Source organism: Archocentrus centrarchus, unplaced genomic scaffold, assembly GCF_007364275.1.
Source record: "Archocentrus centrarchus isolate MPI-CPG fArcCen1 unplaced genomic scaffold, fArcCen1 scaffold_43_ctg1, whole genome shotgun sequence".
NCBI lineage: Eukaryota > Metazoa > Chordata > Actinopteri > Cichliformes > Cichlidae > Archocentrus > Archocentrus centrarchus.
The window spans coordinates 367,477-386,396 of record NW_022060269.1 but is presented as its reverse complement, the minus strand read 5'-3'; the positions used below and the strand labels follow the sequence as shown (position 1 = coordinate 386,396).

The 18,920-nt window shown below is 43.5% G+C and overlaps 3 protein-coding genes across 3 annotated transcripts in view; 2 read left to right on the top strand and 1 right to left on the bottom strand.

The window, feature by feature from the left end:
* Window positions 1-6,287, bottom strand: part of clpp (caseinolytic mitochondrial matrix peptidase proteolytic subunit) — a 7,133-nt gene extending 846 nt beyond the window's left edge. Inside the window, exons 1-7 of the mRNA XM_030724902.1 lie at window positions 6,131-6,287; window positions 4,411-4,512; window positions 3,381-3,452; window positions 3,185-3,281; window positions 640-827; window positions 459-564; window positions 7-147 (exon numbers count right to left, since the gene is read on the bottom strand). Of these exons, the coding sequence (XP_030580762.1) occupies window positions 7-147; window positions 459-564; window positions 640-827; window positions 3,185-3,281; window positions 3,381-3,452; window positions 4,411-4,512; window positions 6,131-6,142 (718 nt within the window). The 5' untranslated portion in view covers window positions 6,143-6,287. The remainder of the gene's footprint in view (window positions 1-6; window positions 148-458; window positions 565-639; window positions 828-3,184; window positions 3,282-3,380; window positions 3,453-4,410; window positions 4,513-6,130) is intronic.
* Window positions 6,288-7,730: 1,443 nt separating this feature from the next.
* LOC115777126 (guanine nucleotide-binding protein G(I)/G(S)/G(O) subunit gamma-5) lies at window positions 7,731-12,817 on the top strand. Its single transcript, XM_030724960.1, has 3 exons — window positions 7,731-7,883; window positions 11,066-11,192; window positions 11,335-12,817. The coding sequence occupies exons 1-2, from the start codon at window positions 7,791-7,793 to the stop codon at window positions 11,189-11,191; spliced, it is 219 nt and encodes a 72-aa protein (XP_030580820.1). The 5' UTR covers window positions 7,731-7,790; the 3' UTR covers window position 11,192; window positions 11,335-12,817.
* A 2,167-nt stretch (window positions 12,818-14,984) lies between these two features.
* Window positions 14,985-18,920, top strand: part of carm1 (coactivator-associated arginine methyltransferase 1) — a 29,556-nt gene continuing 25,620 nt past the window's right edge. Inside the window, exon 1 of the mRNA XM_030724921.1 lies at window positions 14,985-15,172. Within this exon, the coding sequence (XP_030580781.1) occupies window positions 15,031-15,172 (142 nt within the window). The 5' untranslated portion in view covers window positions 14,985-15,030. The remainder of the gene's footprint in view (window positions 15,173-18,920) is intronic.

The window sequence follows — 18,920 nt, the reverse complement described above, 5'->3', positions numbered from 1 at the left end:
AGGGGCTGGCTGCTGCCGCCGGCTCTTTCTGCACCAGCTCTGGCTCATCCTGCCCCGCCTGTGGTGGATGGACCAGGACCCGGTCGATGAGGCCAAAGTCCTGTGCCTCCATGGGACTCATGTAGCGATCCCTTTCCATCACACTCTCTACAGGTCAGACAGGAATGTGGGTCAGTTACTGTCTGCCTCCTCTCCTCAAACATGTGTATCACTACAGTCATTTTCTTCAACATTGTGTGTAACACCTCTCTGAACTGCAAGCTGAAATATTATGGCCATCCCTGCCTGCCTAATATGCTGCTGGTTATTTATGTGTCACTAACTGCCCACACCCATGAGACACTCGGAGTTCCCTGGATTAACTTCCTTTGCCTGAAATCTGTTTTATATGTAAAAGGGGAAAATTGTAACAGTTTCTGTTACGATTTTCCCCTTTGCTCCTGGCAGCAGGAACGTACCGATGGTCTCCAGTGGCTGCCCGGTGTGTTTGGCATAGATGTTGTTAATCTGTCTTTTCAGCTTCAGGATCTCTTCAGCCTGGATAGCGATGTCTGTGGCCTGGCCCTGGACACACAGCACACTAAATATTATTCCCTTCTTTTCATCAGCTGCTCAGTATTAATAAAGAGACAGACTTACTCTGGCCCCTCCTGAAGGCTGGTGAACCATGATGCGGGCATTGGGCAGTGAATGCCTCATGCCTGTCGTTCCTGCTGCCAGGAGCAAGCTGCCCATGCTTGCTGCCTGACCAACACACCAGGTGGAGATGGGATTCAGAATGTACTGCATGGTGTCGTAAATGGCCAGTCCTGCTGTCACCACACCACCTGGAAGGGACAGAGAAAGCTGTCTGTGCACGAATTTACTCGTTTACCTAAATACACTGCATTCACTAAAACGATTATAATTATGTCAGTCATAAAGTTTCATCTGTGAGACCCAGACCAAAGTTTGCTGACTCTGCATGCTGTCAAAGAGAGGAGCTGTCCCTCACCACATCTTTGGCTCTAAGTGCAGAAGCCCTGCCCATCTGCTGTTGAAGCCTTTTGTTAAAGAGAAGCAACCAATCAGAAGAAAGGGGAGGGGCTTGTTTCAAACAGTTGATTAACAAAGCAGCTGCACCAGTTCTATAATACATCTATTGATGCACCTGAACACATCATCAGTGATGTGTCCTGGGGTCGTTGGGTGTTTGGGGTCTTCCAGCATCATGCACCCTCTCCCAGGCAACGCGACCACAGTTGATCAGACCGTGGCCTGAGTTCAGGCAGCAACCGCTTGACCCATGGACCATCTCTTGGTGTCCAGAGCCATCTCGAGGCTTTCTCAGCTGATGTTCTTGATGGCTCTGCTCCTCGCTCCTCCTGTAATGCCCAGTGTACGCTCTGTGCAGTGAGCGCCCCAAAAAACCTCTGCAGCCTACTTCAATGGGCATACATACACCTCGCCTTCCAGCCCTGCTCACGACAGCTTGTCACCGATTTATCATATTTAGCCCTCTTATGTTCACACGCCTCTCCCAGGCCATCCTCCCACAGCACTGTCAGTTCCATGATGACGATGTTCTTCGTGGACTTTGAGATCAGAAGAATATCCGGTCTCAGGGTGGTGCTGACGACATGCTGTGGGAATCTCAGCTGGTTCTCCAGGTCCACTGAGAGCTTCCAGTCCTGAACTGTTGACAGGATGCCTGTTGCTGCCTCCTTGTGCACACCTCTAGGTTGCTCTCCTGCCTTTACGGGCCATTGAGCATTGAGCTGGTGGTGTTGCAGGTCCTCCAGGTGAAGAGGTTAGCTGAGCTGGGCGGGGCAGGACGTCATACACTGCCCGCACCAGGAAGGTGATGCATTGCAGCTCAGCATGTCAGAGGTCCATCCAAGTGACTCTCAGATTGATGGCTTGCTCCCACCTCATACAAGCCGGTTGCTCTGCTTGATCTTCCTTCCTCCACCCCTGCCCTCCCCTCCTCCTGGATCTGTCTCTGCTTCTCCTTCCCCTGCTGCCCTTGCATCAAGATGTCTGGGAAAGGCCCAATCCTGCTCTTCCCTGAGCCACCACGCCCACCAGATCTTTGTGATGCCGTCGCGACTCAGCATCCAGTACTGCAGCCTAGGCACTCTACTTCCTTCCTGTCCTCACCGCTACTCCTGCTTGGGCCAAATTTGTCTGGAAGCCCTGATCGGTCAACCGCCCTCAGTCAGCCGTCCGATTCCTGGCAGGTCGCCTGCACAGATACAGTGTCCCTGAGGCTGCTGTTGAACATCCTTCCCAAGCTCTTCACTGGCTTCTGAGAGATGGTTGGGATCTTTGACCCTTCGATGTTGAAACGGAACTTGTCGGTGACCCTGCCCTTCTTCACCACCAGTGATCTGGATTTGGCCGGCTTGAAGCTCATCCGAGCCCACCGGATAAGCCTTTCCAGCCCTTGCAGGATCCATCTGCATCCTGGCCCGGCGCCCAGTACAAGATAAATAAAGATTACTTTGAACTGTGAATTATGCAAAGCTACTATAGTAGAGTCCAAAAATAAAATATGGATATGGAAATGCATACACAATGCCAGTGCAATCATCACACCCACAAACAGTGTTACAACAAGGAATACAAACTGTGTCACAACCATGTTTGTAACAACCAAAGCTGAAGCATGACCACAAACACAAACAGCTGTCACAAACAGCAGTGAACGCCCTGAACCGGCTCCTTTAGTTCTCAATACAATTCAGGAAACCTTCACAAATACTGCTGTCAAAAACCACAACATCAATATTGTGACATTTATAGAAATTAAAAAAATAATCAATAAAACAATCAGTTAATTTTATTTTTAACTATTGTACTCAAAATACAAGAGCTTAGATGTGGTGAGACGGTTTGACCATAACTGTAAAAATCTTAAAAAAGAACAATTATTTAGGACATTATCATACGTGCATTATTGATAGTTACTGTCAGCCTCTCACTATAGTCACGGTCAGCTGTGGTTTACTGTGATACAGCTCAGCCTTTCTCCACGAGTCAGAAATGCTCTAATCAGTTCTTTGCTTGATATTTTGGTGGCTTTGTTTTCATGATCATTAAATTAAAGAATTTAAATATTGCTTCACACGTTTTTTCCACGGTCTATCACAGCCTTGCAAAGTAAACTTAAGAGCAAACTATTCTTTTTTTTTTTTTGTCTTACCAGGACTGTTGATGTACATGTGGATGGGCTTGTTGTTGCTTTCTGACTGTAGGAAGAGCAGCTGGGCAATAACCAGACTGGCTACAGAGTCATCAACCTGAGTAGACGGGGAAGAGAAAGAGCGTGAATAGAAACCACCGCAAACAAATATTTAGAAACAATCTCCAGGAAAATACGCGTTCATGAAGACACTTACAGGACCCATTACACAAATGATTCTCTCTCTCAGGAGGCGAGAGTAGATGTCATACGCTCGTTCTCCTCTCCCCTGAAACAAAAAAAAAAATGCTTTTTTTATAAACTTCAACCTACTTTTTTCTTTAGATACTCTTCTAGCCGCGAGCTGACGTCCAGGTAGCCCACAGATAAATCAATAAAAATTGTCCAAGGAAGGAACAGTGGTGAACCAGCGACAGGGTCATGGGCGACCAAGGCTCACTGATGCATGTGGGGAGCAAAGGCTGTCCCGTGTGGTCCAATAAAACAGATGCAGCTCAAACTGCTGAAAAAGAGAACCAACCTGGGGAATGCCTGGCACCAGGATGCACTATGGGAAGAAGGCACCCCGGTGGATGCAGTGTGATGCTGGGAAACCTTCCCATCTATGGCCATCTATGTAGATGTTATTTTAACACGTACCACCTAACTGAGCACTGTTGCAGACCATGTACACCCTTTCATTGAAACTGTGTTCCCTGATGGCCTCTTTCAGCAGGATAATGCGCCCTGCCACGAAGCAAAGTGGTTCAGGAATGATTTGAGGAGCACAACAACGAGTTTGAGGTGTTGATTTGGCCTCCAAATTCCTCAGATCTCAATCCTATCAAGCATCTGAGGGATGTGCTGGACAAACAAGTCCAATCCATGGAGGCTCACAACCTGCAGCACTTCAAGGATCTGTTGCTTGGTGCAGATACCACAGCACAGCTTCAGCTTCTGAATGCCTCGATGGGGTAGGGCTGTTTTAGCAACAAAAGGGGACCAACACAATATTAGGCAGGTGGTCATAATGTTATACTTGATCGCTGTATACTGTAGCAATCCAAATTCATGTTTTTGCAGTGATATCAGCAGGAATAAAGACAATTACACAGGTGTCTGTCTGTCCTTTAACAAACAAACCAAAAAAATGACATTATTCTTCATGAAGCTGCTGTACCATCATTCATATTGTTTCATTTTGTGTGACGTTTTGCAGAAGAATAAATTCCAATGATCGCACTCACCGTCTGCTCCACCACTATGGGTATCAGTGGAGTCCTGCATATGGGACTGTGGTGGATGGATCTGCTGTGTTTTAATGTCAAAGACCCAACGTGCAGCACCCGCTGAAAGACACAGAGGGAACAAATTAAACAAAGAAAACAAAAAAGCACCACCATAATGCTGTTTGACAATACAAGTCTAACACTGAAACATTGTGACTGTGTAAATAAAAACAAAAGGCAATGATTTTCAAATCCCATGAATCCATATTTACAATAGAACAAAGAAAAAATATCAAATGCTTAACCTGAGAAAATGTGCCATATTAAGAGACATGTTAGATCATTTTGAATGGTAGCAACAACACATCTCAAAAAAGTTGGGAAGGGCAAGAAGGGCAAGAGTTCTCTAGGCAGAAACTCCTTGATGATGCCAGAGGTCAGAGGTCAGACTACTCTGAGCTAACAGGATAGCTGATAACTCAAATAATCACTTGTTACAACCAAGCTATGTAGAAGAGCATCTCTGAATGCACAACGCAGAAGGGCTACAGCAGCAAAGACCACACTATATACCACTATTGTCAGCTAAGAACAGAAAACTGAGGCTACAGTTCACACAGTCTTACAAAAACTGGACGGTAGAAGACTGGAAAAACAATGTCTGCTCCAATAAGACTTAATATCTGCTGTAACATTCGGGTGGCGTAAACAACATAAAAACATGGATTCATTCGTTCACTGTATCAACGGGTCAATCTTTTGATGATGCAGTGGTGTGGGGATACTTTCTTGGCAAACTTTGGGTCCTTTAATACCAAGTGAGCATCATTTATAGGCCACAGCCTACCTGAGCATTGTTGCTGACCACGCCCATCCCTTTAAGGCCACAGTATGCCCACCTTTATGGCTGCTTCCAATAGGATAATGCACCAAGCCACAAAACTTAAATCATCACAAACTGGTTTCCTGAACATGGCAATGAGTTGACTGTACTCAGACGGCCTCCACAGGATCTCAATCCAACAGAGCACCTTTGGGATGTGGACGAACAGGAGATTCACATCATGGATGTGCAGCTGTCAAATTTGCAGCAACAGCATGACACCGTCGTGTGAGTGTGGACCAAAATATCTGAGCAGGTTTTCCAGGACCACCGGTAACAAAAAAGCCTGCTGACATTTCACACACATCTGTTAGCCCGACCATGTGTCAGACTATATTGTTCATCTGCTGTTTTTAATCCTCTCATTTCATCTGAGAATAGCTGCACTCATTTAAAACAACACCACCAAGAAGGAGTTACTTCACTTTTTTGTTTGTTTGCTTTTAAACCACAGACTTGTTCATAACCTAATAACAGCTGTCCTCTGATAAAACTTTCAGAGGATTTTCTTATAGAATTCCGACCATGTTGAACTTTTGCTCACGGCTTTTTGAACACTCTTTGCACCGTTTTAGCTCGTTAGAGAGTTATATTTACACAGTCGGTAGTTGCTGTCTAACTATCAAAAAGCACTGAGGGGGAGAAAGCGCCACGAACTGCTTTGAAGCCGGCTCTGGTTGCTGTCTCCCGGTGAGCTGGGTCCCGTGTCAGACCCTGGAGGTGATACTGCTGCTAGCTAACAGGCTCAACACGACACAACAGTAACAACACAAAGCAGCCAGTGCAGACAGAGCTAGCTTATGATGTGTCGTCTGCGGAGAGCCAAAGCTAACTGGGAAGGTTTTCAGTACTCACTCGTAACAGCATTTTGGAAGGATTTCAGGCTGTGTGACCCCCCAACTACTCCGAGCCAAGTTTAGCTTCTTCTTCCTCTGGGCTTATTGGCGGTTAGCAAACAAGCTTAGAGGTGCATTACCGCCACCTACTGACCAACTTCATCTTGGCCCCTGTCTCCGTTTTAATTACTGTCGGTGGTTCAGCCCCAGAATGGTGCATTTGTCCCCAGCGACTGCCGATTTCTCTAATTTATTGAGCGCCTAAAAATGACAAAAATAAATAAATAAAAAATATTAAAGTTAAGTAAAAAACACTATTAAAATCTACTCATGAGCACCTTTATCTAACATGCACACTCATATGGATGCGTCGGGGGCAGCTCAGGGTTCAGTATCTTGCACAAGGATACTTTAATACATGGACTAGAGGAGCCTGGGATTGATTCAACTATCTTCCAATTGGTCATTTGGATGAGTGATGAAACATTTCTCCCACTGAAAGCCCTACATGCAGATTAACAGTCAGCTTTCATCACATTCTCCATGCTTCTTTTTTATTATTTTTTTTTGTGGCTTTATTTTACTGAAGGGTCAGATGCATCTCTCAGGTCTTTGCTGGATTTTTTCTTTTTCTTTTTTTTTTTGCTGTTTCTTAGGAACATGACTTTCAGATATTGTTCATCTGCTGTTTTTAATCCTCTCATTTCTTCTTTTGTCCTCCATGTGTCCAGTTTCTCAAAATTTTAAAAGCTACGCCGCACACATGCTGAGATATGACAAGTTTTCAGCTAATAGTTCTTTGGGAATCACCTTTTTGGTGCAAAAAATACAATTTTATGCCTGTCAAATTGTACTGGGATAGAGGGTGAAACATCCGTGATAGGCGGCCTCCAGCTGATGACCCTGCAGCTGACCTTTTGGCACTGGAGGCCGTGAGACGGACTTAGTGAAACATCACACCTGTACAAGAATCTATTATCTCTGGCATTATTCATAGATTCTGTTAAAGAAATGGGAACAAATTATGTATTTCAGAGGTAGGCTGCAGGCAGTAAAGTCTAATGTGTCCTTTGCTTGTCTGTTGTGTGTAGACACTGCTTCATCCTTTGAGTTTGGTGCTTTTTTATGTTCACGGACACTTCATGACTGTGGTGTGAGTGCTGCTGCCCTATAGTCATTCAGTCAGCTCAGGTCTTAGAACAGGGATGATGGTTGCTGTCTTGAAACAGGATTGTTTCATTGTAATAGAGACTCATCTTTGCAACAGGCGACTCACATCCAGGTGTTTGCTGTCACACCTGTGTTACTGGATGCAGTGAGTTTTTTTTAATGATTAAACCTTTTCTATACAATCTAGATTACAGTTCTTGTAACACGTGCTGTTTTTACTTCTCTTTGGCTAACTTCATTTTATTTGATTTCACATTTTTGGTTTTATTTCGTTTTTGTAAAGCAGCAACTTTGTAACATTGTCATGCTTTAAACAAAGTTTATTATTACTGTCTTGGAGTATTTTATAGCTACTTTTTTTTTAAGTGTCCAAACACTTCCTCCATTAGCACAACCTGATAGGCTTTTTATTTTGAAAGCTTGGTCCGGAAGATGTACTTTTGCACAGCCCAAACTTGGAGCTGAAGTGTAGCGCGCTTCTCCCCTCGCGCTGTTATTTGGACTCAGTCATGTCGAACAACAGCGCCGCCAACAGCAGTTTAGTCATCGCTCAGAAGGCAGTGAAACAGCTTCGTCTGGAGGCCAGCGTCCGTCGGATAAAGGTAAGCACACCTCGCTTTACGCGTGAACTCAACACCTGAGACTCTGCTGCCTGCGCGCGTGACTCCCGCCCTGAAGCGCAACCCGAGCTTAACGCGGTGCGCGACGCAGTTAATTAATCCATCAATTAGCCTCAAAGTGGATACATTTAAAATGTTTTAAGCCATCTCAGTGTCACACTTAGTGTTCTGTTCTTAAACTTGAACTCCGTTTGCTTTTGTTAAAAAGTATACAGCCTTACCAACTAATAGAAACTGTGTCTTGTTTATTCTCGTATTCAAAAAGGCATCAAATGACCTGATATGATACCACTGCAATAACCTATATTTGATTCATTTCCATGTTAGTCTGCGGAAAGCCGTTCACGGTGTCATTTCTTGGTGCGCAGCGGAATGGTGGCAAAACAGCCTTTTCTCTGGGCGCGCAGGCACAGTGGCAGCTTTGTTAATTGTGGTGCTGTGTGACTGGAGTGATTGTTGGGTGGCTACTTATTTTAGAACAGGAGTCAGACCACTTTCAAGTGTGTCTGTGTTTGGTGAATTAAGAAATCACACAACAGTTTCATTCAGCCTGCAAGTTCTTGGCAAAACACACACAAGACAAGAGTTTATGATATTGTAAAGATAGTTTTTTGATATGGAACATTTTCATCTGATTTCTGCTGTACTGGGGCATGCACAGGATTTATTACATGAGGCTGCACAAGGCTGAGGGACCCACAGGAAATCCAAATGTCCCCTCAGAAATAGATCCCATGTTTTTATTCAGTGCATAAAACATCTGAGGATGATTTTGAGGCTCATGTGCTGCCCTGTGCCCTCATACAGGTGGTGTTATATGAGAAGCAACTTTGCACAGGAGTTTAAACATTGTTTTCTGTATAATACCTATTTTACAAAATTGTGAAAGAAGTATTATTAACAAGTAAAAGTCATAATCCTACAAAAGTAACAGTGCAAAAAAATTTGCAGGTGGTGGTGGTGGGGCTTTTCGCTATCTTGTTTGAACAGCTCATTGGCTAATGATTTCTCAATCACTGGTCGTTTTCTATAAGATATCCTGGATAATGCTCACATCTGAAATTTATAATGACCAAAATTTACAAAAGGACTTAACAATATAAACAGGAATGAATGACTAGCCCACAAACTACTCAGGAAAGTGCTTCTAGAGGTCAAATCCGATGGCTGACTTCCACAGGGACCAGTCTTTCTTCAAGTCTTTCTTTGTAATTGCATCTCCCCCTGGTGGCCATTAAAAAGAATGCAGATTTATGGCACTTTTGGCTTCACTTTTCAGACACAGAAGGTGCGCCCATCTTTAATAGTGTGTCTGTGCACAGTCCCTGATATGACTGAACGCCTGCATGTTTCTAACTCGTGCCTTTCAGCTGCAGGCACTGTGATGCAAACCTTTGGAATAAACAGCCTCCTAGCCGACATGGTTGCTGTTGCTGCTTAGCCATTTGACTAGGCTGCTAGTACCTACCCCACAGTTGGTACATTTTTAAAAAAAAATGGAAATTGGCTTCATTTTTGTAAGTTTTAATATTTTGATAGGCAAAGAAAATATGGGGTTATGGGAATCTGGGTCCATTATGAGGAAATCACAAACTGTAGTATCCAAAATCCATTCACTAGAGGTGCAGCTGCTGCACTGTGATTGGTTGCAGTGTTAATTTCGTTGACGAAATATTTTCGTCATGGTTTTCGTCAACGACCCTTTTTTTTCACAACTAAAACGAGGCGATTACTAAATTAAAACCACCTAAAAGGATAAAAACGATGGCGATTCATCAAGACGAAACCATTTCCAAAAGTGTAAATTAATCTTCTTGCGAAATTAATTGACACTTTCGTTTTTATCCTTTCAGGTGGTTTTAATTTAGTTATCGTCTCGTTTTTGTCATGGAAGAAAGGGTCGTTGGTGAAAACTATGACAACAATATTTCGTCAACGAAATTAACACTAATTGGTTGATGAGATATTAGCATTAAGCAGTTGAACAGGTGTACCTAATAAATTGTGCATGTGAGTGTATACACATATTGTAGTATTTGTGCAGTTATATTGAAAAGGGAAATGACAGGGTCCATGTTTATTAACCTTATTAACTTACCAGCGAGGTACAGTACTGTGCAAAAATCCTGAGCCACCCCTCATTTCTTTGTATTTCTTTTTTTTTTGGCCACAGCGGCTTTTATCAACAGTGGAGAGAGACAGGAAATGGGGGAAAGATTGGCAAATTGGCAACGGGCCGGGACGCAAACCCGCGCCGCCCACACCGCAACGCGGCATGTGTATGTGGTCGCTGGCTTCACCACTAAGTCACCCAGGCGCCCCTTTCTTTATATTTCTATAGTTCTCCAGGCTTCTTGAAGGACATTCAGAGCTCCTCTTTGGATGTTCTCTGTTCTCTGTCAGGATGATCCCACACTGCTTTGATAATGTTGGGATCTGGGCCGATCCATGACCGATAGCGTTCCACTTTTCTGTCCAGGTGTGCTTTTACTGTGTTGGCAGTGTGTTTGAGATCACCGTCATGCTGAAAAATCAGGCGCTTTCCAGATGGTATTGCATGATGGGTCAAAATCCGATGGCAGTTTTCATATTTCAATCAATTTTGATAAGATGCTCAAAACCACTGAAATATTACACCAAACCCTGAGGGAACAGTGGTCTCCCTCAGGGTTGTACCTCTCTCCATACCTCCGTACACATTGACAATTATTTTAACCACAAATTTCAAATTTGGATTCATCCCTCCATAAGACTTCTTGTCACTGATTTTCAGTCCAGTTTTTGTGTAATTTGACATCTTTGTACGATGTCTGAGCGAGCTACAACGATACACTCAGTTCTCAGTTACATACCACTGACTAAAAGCACTAGAAGAAGAAGCTGCTTTCCGGCGCTCACATGTCTGATTTGGCAGAGTTTTACACCACATGCCCTTCCTGATGCAACCCCAGAGGGAGATTTGTGTCACCAGCTGGAATCAAACCAGCGACCTTTCGCTTGCCAAGTGAATGTGTTAATCGCATAGCTCAAATCAGTACAGTGTAATAAACGGTCTCACAGCCTTTATGAAGATGGGATTTACTGCAGGACTCTTCTGTTAGTTTCGGTTTGGTGTCAGCTGGGTGGTGATTAAAGATATTGATTAAATGCTGGCTTCTTCTCAGGTTTCTCAGGCTGCTGCAGAACTGAAAACCTTCTGTTTGCAAAATGCCCACAAAGACCCGCTGCTCACCGGTGTGCCCTCCAGTGATAACCCATTCAGGCCTCCCAAGTCATGTGTCCTCCTCTGAGGTGTGAGCGCTGCTCTCTTCTTGTTCCAGTCTTTATATATATTTGTGCTGGGTTTTTTTTTAGATGCCAAACAACAAGCTTGTTGTCTTTTTAAAGCACAAGATGCATCCCTCTGAGCTAAATCTGCTTGTTGTCTTTGTAGATCTGTGGAGTGCGTGACACTGAGGCAGACTCCTCATCGGGCTAATGTGGGTGTCTGTCCTGTGCAGCACCACTGCTGAAGACGAGGAAGACCAGCCCCTGAGTTAGGCAGTGAAGGAACTGATGCAACGATTTCAGCTGGAACATTTAGCCAATGTTATTTTTATGATATGTGTGTTTCTGTGGACTTCATAGAGTTACACAATAAAACTTCAATGTGCAATTTTTATGACCAAAACCAGTGTTTCTGACCACTTCACAACACCTCTTTTGAAAGCATTTTTAACAGTGGCCGTCAATGGATGAAAGCTCATGTAGCTGAAGACAACGTGAACCCCTATGAAAATCACATCATAAAATACACAATTCTTATCAGAGTATTTCCATTTACAGATGTTTCCCAGAACAAGCAGCAGGAAGGACAGACTGATGGTCAGCTGAGGCTGGCTCCAGATGTCACACTCTTAAAATGACCAGTTTTAAAACAGATAAACGTTGGGGACAAAAACAGGGACGTGTGTCCATCGATAGAATAACAAATAACACGAGTTAATTATACTGACAGGCCGTCCACATGTGTGTGTGCTCCAGTTTCTGTGGATGAAATTCTAGCATTTCATTTCTATGGTATTTAGCACGACTAGCAGGCCATTGCTAATGTTAGCAGATAACAAATATGAAAACTTCTGGTTATCAAAAACCAGCAAAGTGACAGCCCAAAAGGTCAGGGTTCAAAATGGGCAACATCACCGTGGCTACATTTATCTTTTATGTTCAGCTGTTCTTTTTGCTTGTTTTGGTCTGCTTGGTTTCTGAAACACTAGATGACATCATTCAAAATGATTCCGTTTATGAACAGCATATTTATTCCCATCATCAGTTTGGGAGGAACAGGAGCTGATTTAAATGTCTGTAATCATCCATTTTTTACCACTGCAGGTGACTGTGAGCTCATTTATAGCCGTCTTCAGCACAGGTATAAATGAACTGGGCATAAATGAGGTTCACTGGGCACAGAGCTTATTAAAAAAAATTAACCTGAATATCTTTGAAATTTGGACCATTGGCAGATAATACCAATCAAGATCAAGGAAAAGAATAAATACTTGATTTATCCCAAAAGTTGAGAAATGACTTTATTATAGCAGTTACAGATGTGAGGAAGTGATTCAGTAAATTACAAACTAAATATTATACAACAAGCAGCTTAAAATGAGGTGTTGTGGTATGTTGTGTGTTGTAAAGGTTTTGTGTGTTTGTGCTAATGGCAGCAGAAGAAGTGCAGAGCGTGGTCTGGATCCAGTCATTATACACAGAAAACTTAGATGGTATGTATTTGAATTAATATAATAATGTAAAAAGAAGAGCAGATGTTTTACAGTGACTCCAGTTTACAGTGTTATGAAATGTGCCAGATATTGACCTTCATGGTTTGCTTTGCTCGGACCTTTAGCTTATCAACTATTGGACATATTGCATTCAATTATTACCCTAATGTAGTTTGTCCTTTTTTCTTCTTTTATTAATAAATATATGTGAAGATTTACTGCTTATATACCTTAATACTTTGTTAATAATGTATTTAATATGATCTTTAAATGATCCCCTGGGACACCATCGGTCATCTCATTAGGAGCCCCGACATTCTCAGGCACATGGGCAGTAAAATGTTCTAACCTGCTGCATCATTTTCTCACTTTGAATTCAGCCTCTGTAGATTATTAATTTTCATTTCCATCAAATGATGTGGCATCCTTTCATCCCTAACACACTACTCAGGCCATATCAGTGTGGATATCCAGCATGACTTTTTCCCCGTTGAGATGTGATGTGTTTCGAGTTCCTTTGATTATTCTGAGCAGTATGGTTTCATGGCCAGGTGAGGCCTGCTCTGTTACTCCATGACAACCAAAACTGATGAAAGATCTGGAGTTGATTCCAAGTGTTGAGCTTGCATTTGGTAGTAGGTGGTGTAGTAAAGCAAAGTAGGTGATGACAGAATTATTTCCTGGTACAGAGTGACCCACAAACAAGAAGCAACTGAAGGCGGCTGCAGTGAAGGCCTGGCAGAGCATCTCTCAGCCTTTGGTGATATCAACGTGATATCAGTCAACGTGATGGACATCGCAGAGAGTTGAAAGCAGCGTTCCTTCCTGTCCAGGATGTGCACATTCTCATTGAAGATAAGTCTTTCAATGATGACTCTTTTAATGGCCACTCTTTCAGTGATGAGAAAGAGCAAATGCTAGAAATGGAGGAACGCTGGTTTGAGCAGGAGTCGGTGGGAGCATTTATGTGAAAAGGGAACGACCGGCATTGAACCGAGGAGGCGGACGTAAAAGTACATCTTCCATCATCTTCCAGTGCTGAGATTACAGCCATTCCCCAGCTCTCTGTGAATAGTACTCATGGCCATTCATCAGTGGGCATGACAGCTTGCATATTATCAGTCGTGAAGCTGAGCTCATGGCTCATTGCTGGGCTATGGTGCCTGCCTCAGTCATTGTGCAACTGCAGTGTTTATAAGGCTGGGAGACCTGCAGTCAGCTGAGACTGAAGAGGCTGATGACTCGTTTCTGTCAGTGGAAATGCTGCACCCAGACAAACTGAATCAACCTTCTGGGTTTTACTTACCTGGATTATTGTGCAGGCATCGAGATATCAAATGGGTACCTCCATGTTCACAACATACATATAACCTTATTAACTTCCTTACGTTAAAGTTCGACTGCATATTTCAGTCATGTTTCTATCTTTTAAACCAAAGCATGAATTGAATTTCAGCAAGCATTTGATCAATCATTTTGCACTCCACCGATTAAAAATAAGTGCCTTTTGTGGAAAGTGTTGGGGGTGGGGGGGTGCGTGCTGGAAATGTGTGTATTACTTGTCCTACTTGATCTTGCTCTGTTTTTTGGAAACCGCCCACGAGCCTGTTGAAATCAACAATGCAACAATTAGTTTTTCAGGGAGTGTCTTATAGAGTAGTTTGTCAGTGGAGTGGCATTTGATTACATTTAGCAAGCCAAAGCAAAGACAAAAAAAAAAAGTGGTGCTAAGAAGAGTATAAGGCCAGGACCTTTGACTTGAGCAATGTTGACAATTACTTTGCTGAGGGCAAGGCTTTAAAATGAAGTTCTCATGGGTTAGATTGTATTTTTGTAACGGATTGAAACATTATTACCTCTTACATGTTAGAAATATGTGTGTGATCCATCTAGAAGCTGGTCCACTGGGAACGATTGTTAAATTATAGAACTATAATGAGTGAGCTTGTTTGTGAGGCCCTGTGGTTAATGGGCTCCTCTCATTTGTTCCATGCTTATAGAAATTGCAGTTGTCTTTATGCTATTTTAGTAAGGCTGAATCTGATTTGGGCTTGTGGTAGCCTGGATGAAGAAGATGGTGTGAGTTTATTACCTAAGCTTAAATAAATGTGTCCATTTCCTGACCTCTGACTGCTGTATGGTATTACTTTTGCACTTACTGTGTAGGTGTGTAAAAATCACATTTTGTATCTCCCTATCAAATGTTATTTCGGATGACGTATTACTGGTATTTACGCAGTACTCGCTTTCAGCCGTTAGGTGGCAATATTGCAAAGGCTGATCAGATTGGTGCCTAGTGCGCCTCCAGCAGAGAGCAGTGCGTGGTTGGATGTGAGCGCCACCGATCTGTCTCTACTTCCAGAGCGAAGATGGCGGTCTCGGTGTTCCGCGGCGTGCGGCTTCTCTCCATCGGAGACGCCAACGGAGACATACAGCGACACTCAGAGCAGCAGCCGCTGCGGTTAGAAGTCAAAACCTCACAAGATGCTGCCCTCCTCAATCTCTCCAATGGTGAGTTGACCTTTTTACGCAGCTGCTCCGCGGATGGTCGGCCCGACTCAACTGCCACCGCTAATGCTATGCAGCGTAAATGCTTACAGGCTAATCTGGCCAGCGTTAGCAACCGAGAAGCTAACGCATCTTGCGAGACCACGTCGCCACCTCCTGCTCGTCACGAGGAAGCCCTTAAAACTCTGTTTTATCATCGTCCCGTGGGGGTTGCTAACTTTAGGCTCACGCTTCAGGCTTTGGGAGCCCACTGGAAATGTTTAACGCAACACATAGAGCGCAGCGTGAGCGCATCAGTAAGCGGGGCAGCTAAGTAATGTGTACTTTAATGCTAGTTAAACAATGCCACTAGCCCCGGCCTCAGCGGTGATGCGCCAGCGTCCAGCACGGTCGCGTTTTGTTTTATTCCTTTTCTCCTTCTTTTCTCACGAACGTCTGTTTTGTCAGAAAAATATGCACCATATTTTCGTAAATAAACGAATAACGTTTGTGTTCCCAGAGACCCGGGTTAGACAGATTTGCGTGTTTAGCTCGTGGACTAGCTTCCCTGAATTGTTTTGGATCCGAGAGCGGAGGGCATCACTCCTGAGCCGCTGCGGCGTGCTGTCATCTTTGCTGCTCTATGTTTTAGCCGTCAGCACGCTCTCTTTAAAAACACCTTTAAAACTTGCACTTTATGGGAAGGGATAAGGTGCTGATGTTTTGGTGGCAAGACGAAACTGGGCCCTCATTACTTATGCGTTTATCTTTGTTCTCGTTGGAACAATAGCCGGCTCCCCGCCGCCGCCTCCTTCCCTCCTGCGTGGAGGCAGCAGCGGAGCCGCTCCGCTCCTCCGCGGTTTTTCTATTCAGTGGGATGTCCCGCTGAAAAGAAACGGCCGCGTTGCGGTCGCCTGCTGCTCAGATGCTCAAGTTTAAGAAAAAGCACAGCTCCGCATCCAAATTTCAGTGTAAAATATCAGACCTTATAGTACCCTTTCCTCTAAAATGATTCTTCTCAGAGAATCGTCCCACGCCTGAATGTAGTGTGAGGTAATTACTTAAAGTCCGAGTTTAGCACGCAGCTTACTATTTTCATTCATCGGAAATTTCACTGATTTTACACACGGTCTATTTCACGTTGTTGGGCAGTATTGCTGTGTGGGTAACAGACCTTCCTGGAGCTGTGTGCAGTCTAGTAAATTTCCATAAGTGATGCCACATTACTGGTGGGCCAGGTCTGAAGTCTACAAGCTTGAGAGAACGACATCTGGGGTTTGCGAGGAAGGAAGGGAGCTTACCAATCCGCTGTAGCAGGTCGGTCTCTGCTGGAGGCTAAACCTGCATTCATGTGCCCCTCAGATGTTTGATTTCCTGGGTTGTGAAGTCTTCCTCCCTCTTTGTTGGGTACCTTTAAGTTTAAATGTGAAAATAACTTGGATTTCACAAAGACCAGCTGTCTTTGTGTCTCTGGACTTATATGGGTTTAGTCTTTATTTGGAAAATCATATTAATAATCTAGGTCACTATGTGGATGGTAAATAATGGTAACAACCTAATACAATATTACAGTGTTAGCCAGACCAAAAAAAAAGAAAAAATTGTGTGTGTGTGTATGTGTGTATATATATATATATATATATATATATATATATATATATATATATATATATATATATATATATATATATATATCCATTTGTTTGTTTTTTTTTGTTTTTTTTTTTTCTTAACCTCCATTTTTGGCCACAGCAGCTTTTATCCACAGTGGAGAGAGACAGGAAATGGGGAAGACACGCGGATAAACTGGTAACAGGCTGGGACTCGAACCTGCACCGCCCGCACCACAACGTGGCATATACATGTGGTCACCAGCTCCACCACTAAGCCACGTGTGCCGAAAAAATGATTTTTTTTTCATCCATTTGCCATGTTTTTGTCTTTGACAACTGCACAGCTCCTGTACCAAACTTTTCTCATTTTCTCTGAGATGTTTTTCTGGCTCACGTAAGGTTTTGGAATTAGGATGCAGATTTTTCCTTATAATTTCAACACCGCATGAATGCACCATTAAGTAAGCGTAACCAAAGACTGTGCAAAAGACTCGTCTCCCATTGTTAGTGAAGTGTTTTGAGCTGAGTATCCCAAGGGTGCTTTGAAATGTAGACCAGAGGAGCCAGGGATCAAACCACCGATCCTCCAATCGGCAGACAACCCACACATCCACAGCAGCACCAAGCTTACAGCATCTGGCCTTCTCAGGCGGTCTCCCATTCAGGTACGAAGCAGACCTGACCCTGCTTAGCTTCTGAGATGAGATGAGATTGGGCATGCTGAGGGTGGTATGGCTGTAAGGAAAGTGTTTCCTTTTGCCCCCTGCTGGCCATTCAGAAAAATGCAGGGATAAGGCAGTTTATGTTGGCTTAAATTTTCAGACTCAGATGCTGTGTCCATCTTTTAGGTACAGTCAATGGGAGCTAATAGCCCATCTGTTGGGGAGTGAGTTGCATTGTGGGTATTATAGGGATTAGATTGAAGAATGAGCTGTTAATTATAGATTAGTCCTTTTACATAAATGTACTTTTTAACTTTATTCATCCTATGATATTTGGTCTCTAATGCACTAGGATGGGTAGTACTGGAAGTGGCAGTGGGTAGGCGCTCGCTTTGCAGCCGGACAGTTGCAGGTTCGAGCCCCTGTCCCTGCGCTGCGTTGTGTCCTTGGGCAAGACACTTAAACCACATTGCCTAATGGTAGCGCCGGTCTCTGGCTGCATGACTGCAGATGCTCGTCTCTGGATGAGTGATCTGGAACCATCATTTCGCTGTGTGCCTTGTGTGCACAATGACAATGAGTTGAATCTAACATCTAATTTGCATATATTTTCGGTGACCCTTAAAGTCCCTGTAAGGTGCTTTATTGTTTTATGGTTTTGAAAGGAGAGAAGCTCTCTGACCTATTTTATACTTTGCTGTAATATATAAAAATATTTAAGAATATAGCACTTTATTTAGACCCTCTCAAGTGTTAAAAATCTCATATTTGGAGTACTTAGAGTTTCAGGTCAATCTGAAGATCCACATAGCTGAAAGCTGCAGATATGCGCATATATATTTTCATTTCATAAAAGCCGCCAGCTGTGCAGTCTGACTGACGCTAAGCTCTCAGCATCTGGCTGGCCATGTCGTCCGTGTGTTGTTGCTTCCTGTCCAGTCAGGTTCATGTGTCTGTGATGTGGAGCCCCACATCATCACACTTGTCATAGCAGAGCTGGTGCAGTCTTTCTGTGGCTGAGGCAGCCAGAGGAGACGCAGAGAGGAAGCGGTTTAGTGAAAAATAAGCAACGTTAATTCTGCTCGCAGACGACAGCTGCGCAGACTCAGTGTGTGCAGATTCCAGATATTGTCAGAAGGCTCATTTCTCTCACTGAATTGGTAAAGTAGATAGTGGAGAAGTGTCAGTAGGATGACGTGTGACAGCTATAGCACTCCAGCTCCTTCTCATGTTTTTTTATCAGAGGTCTTCTTATTGGAACTGCGTTCACTGTAAAGCATCATATCCCATGTTGCCTAAAAGCAAAGTCCTGTTATTGTATACGTGTAGATCATGGTTAACAGAAGTCAGCTCGTGAAAGATGGGTATTACAAGGTCATCTCAATTTGAGCCTACAGATCTGAGTCACTGAGGCTATTGCAAACTGAATGTGTTGCATTTAAGGACACAAAAATGATCAGAATCTACAGTTTAGTTTGTGTTTGAGAACAAGTCACC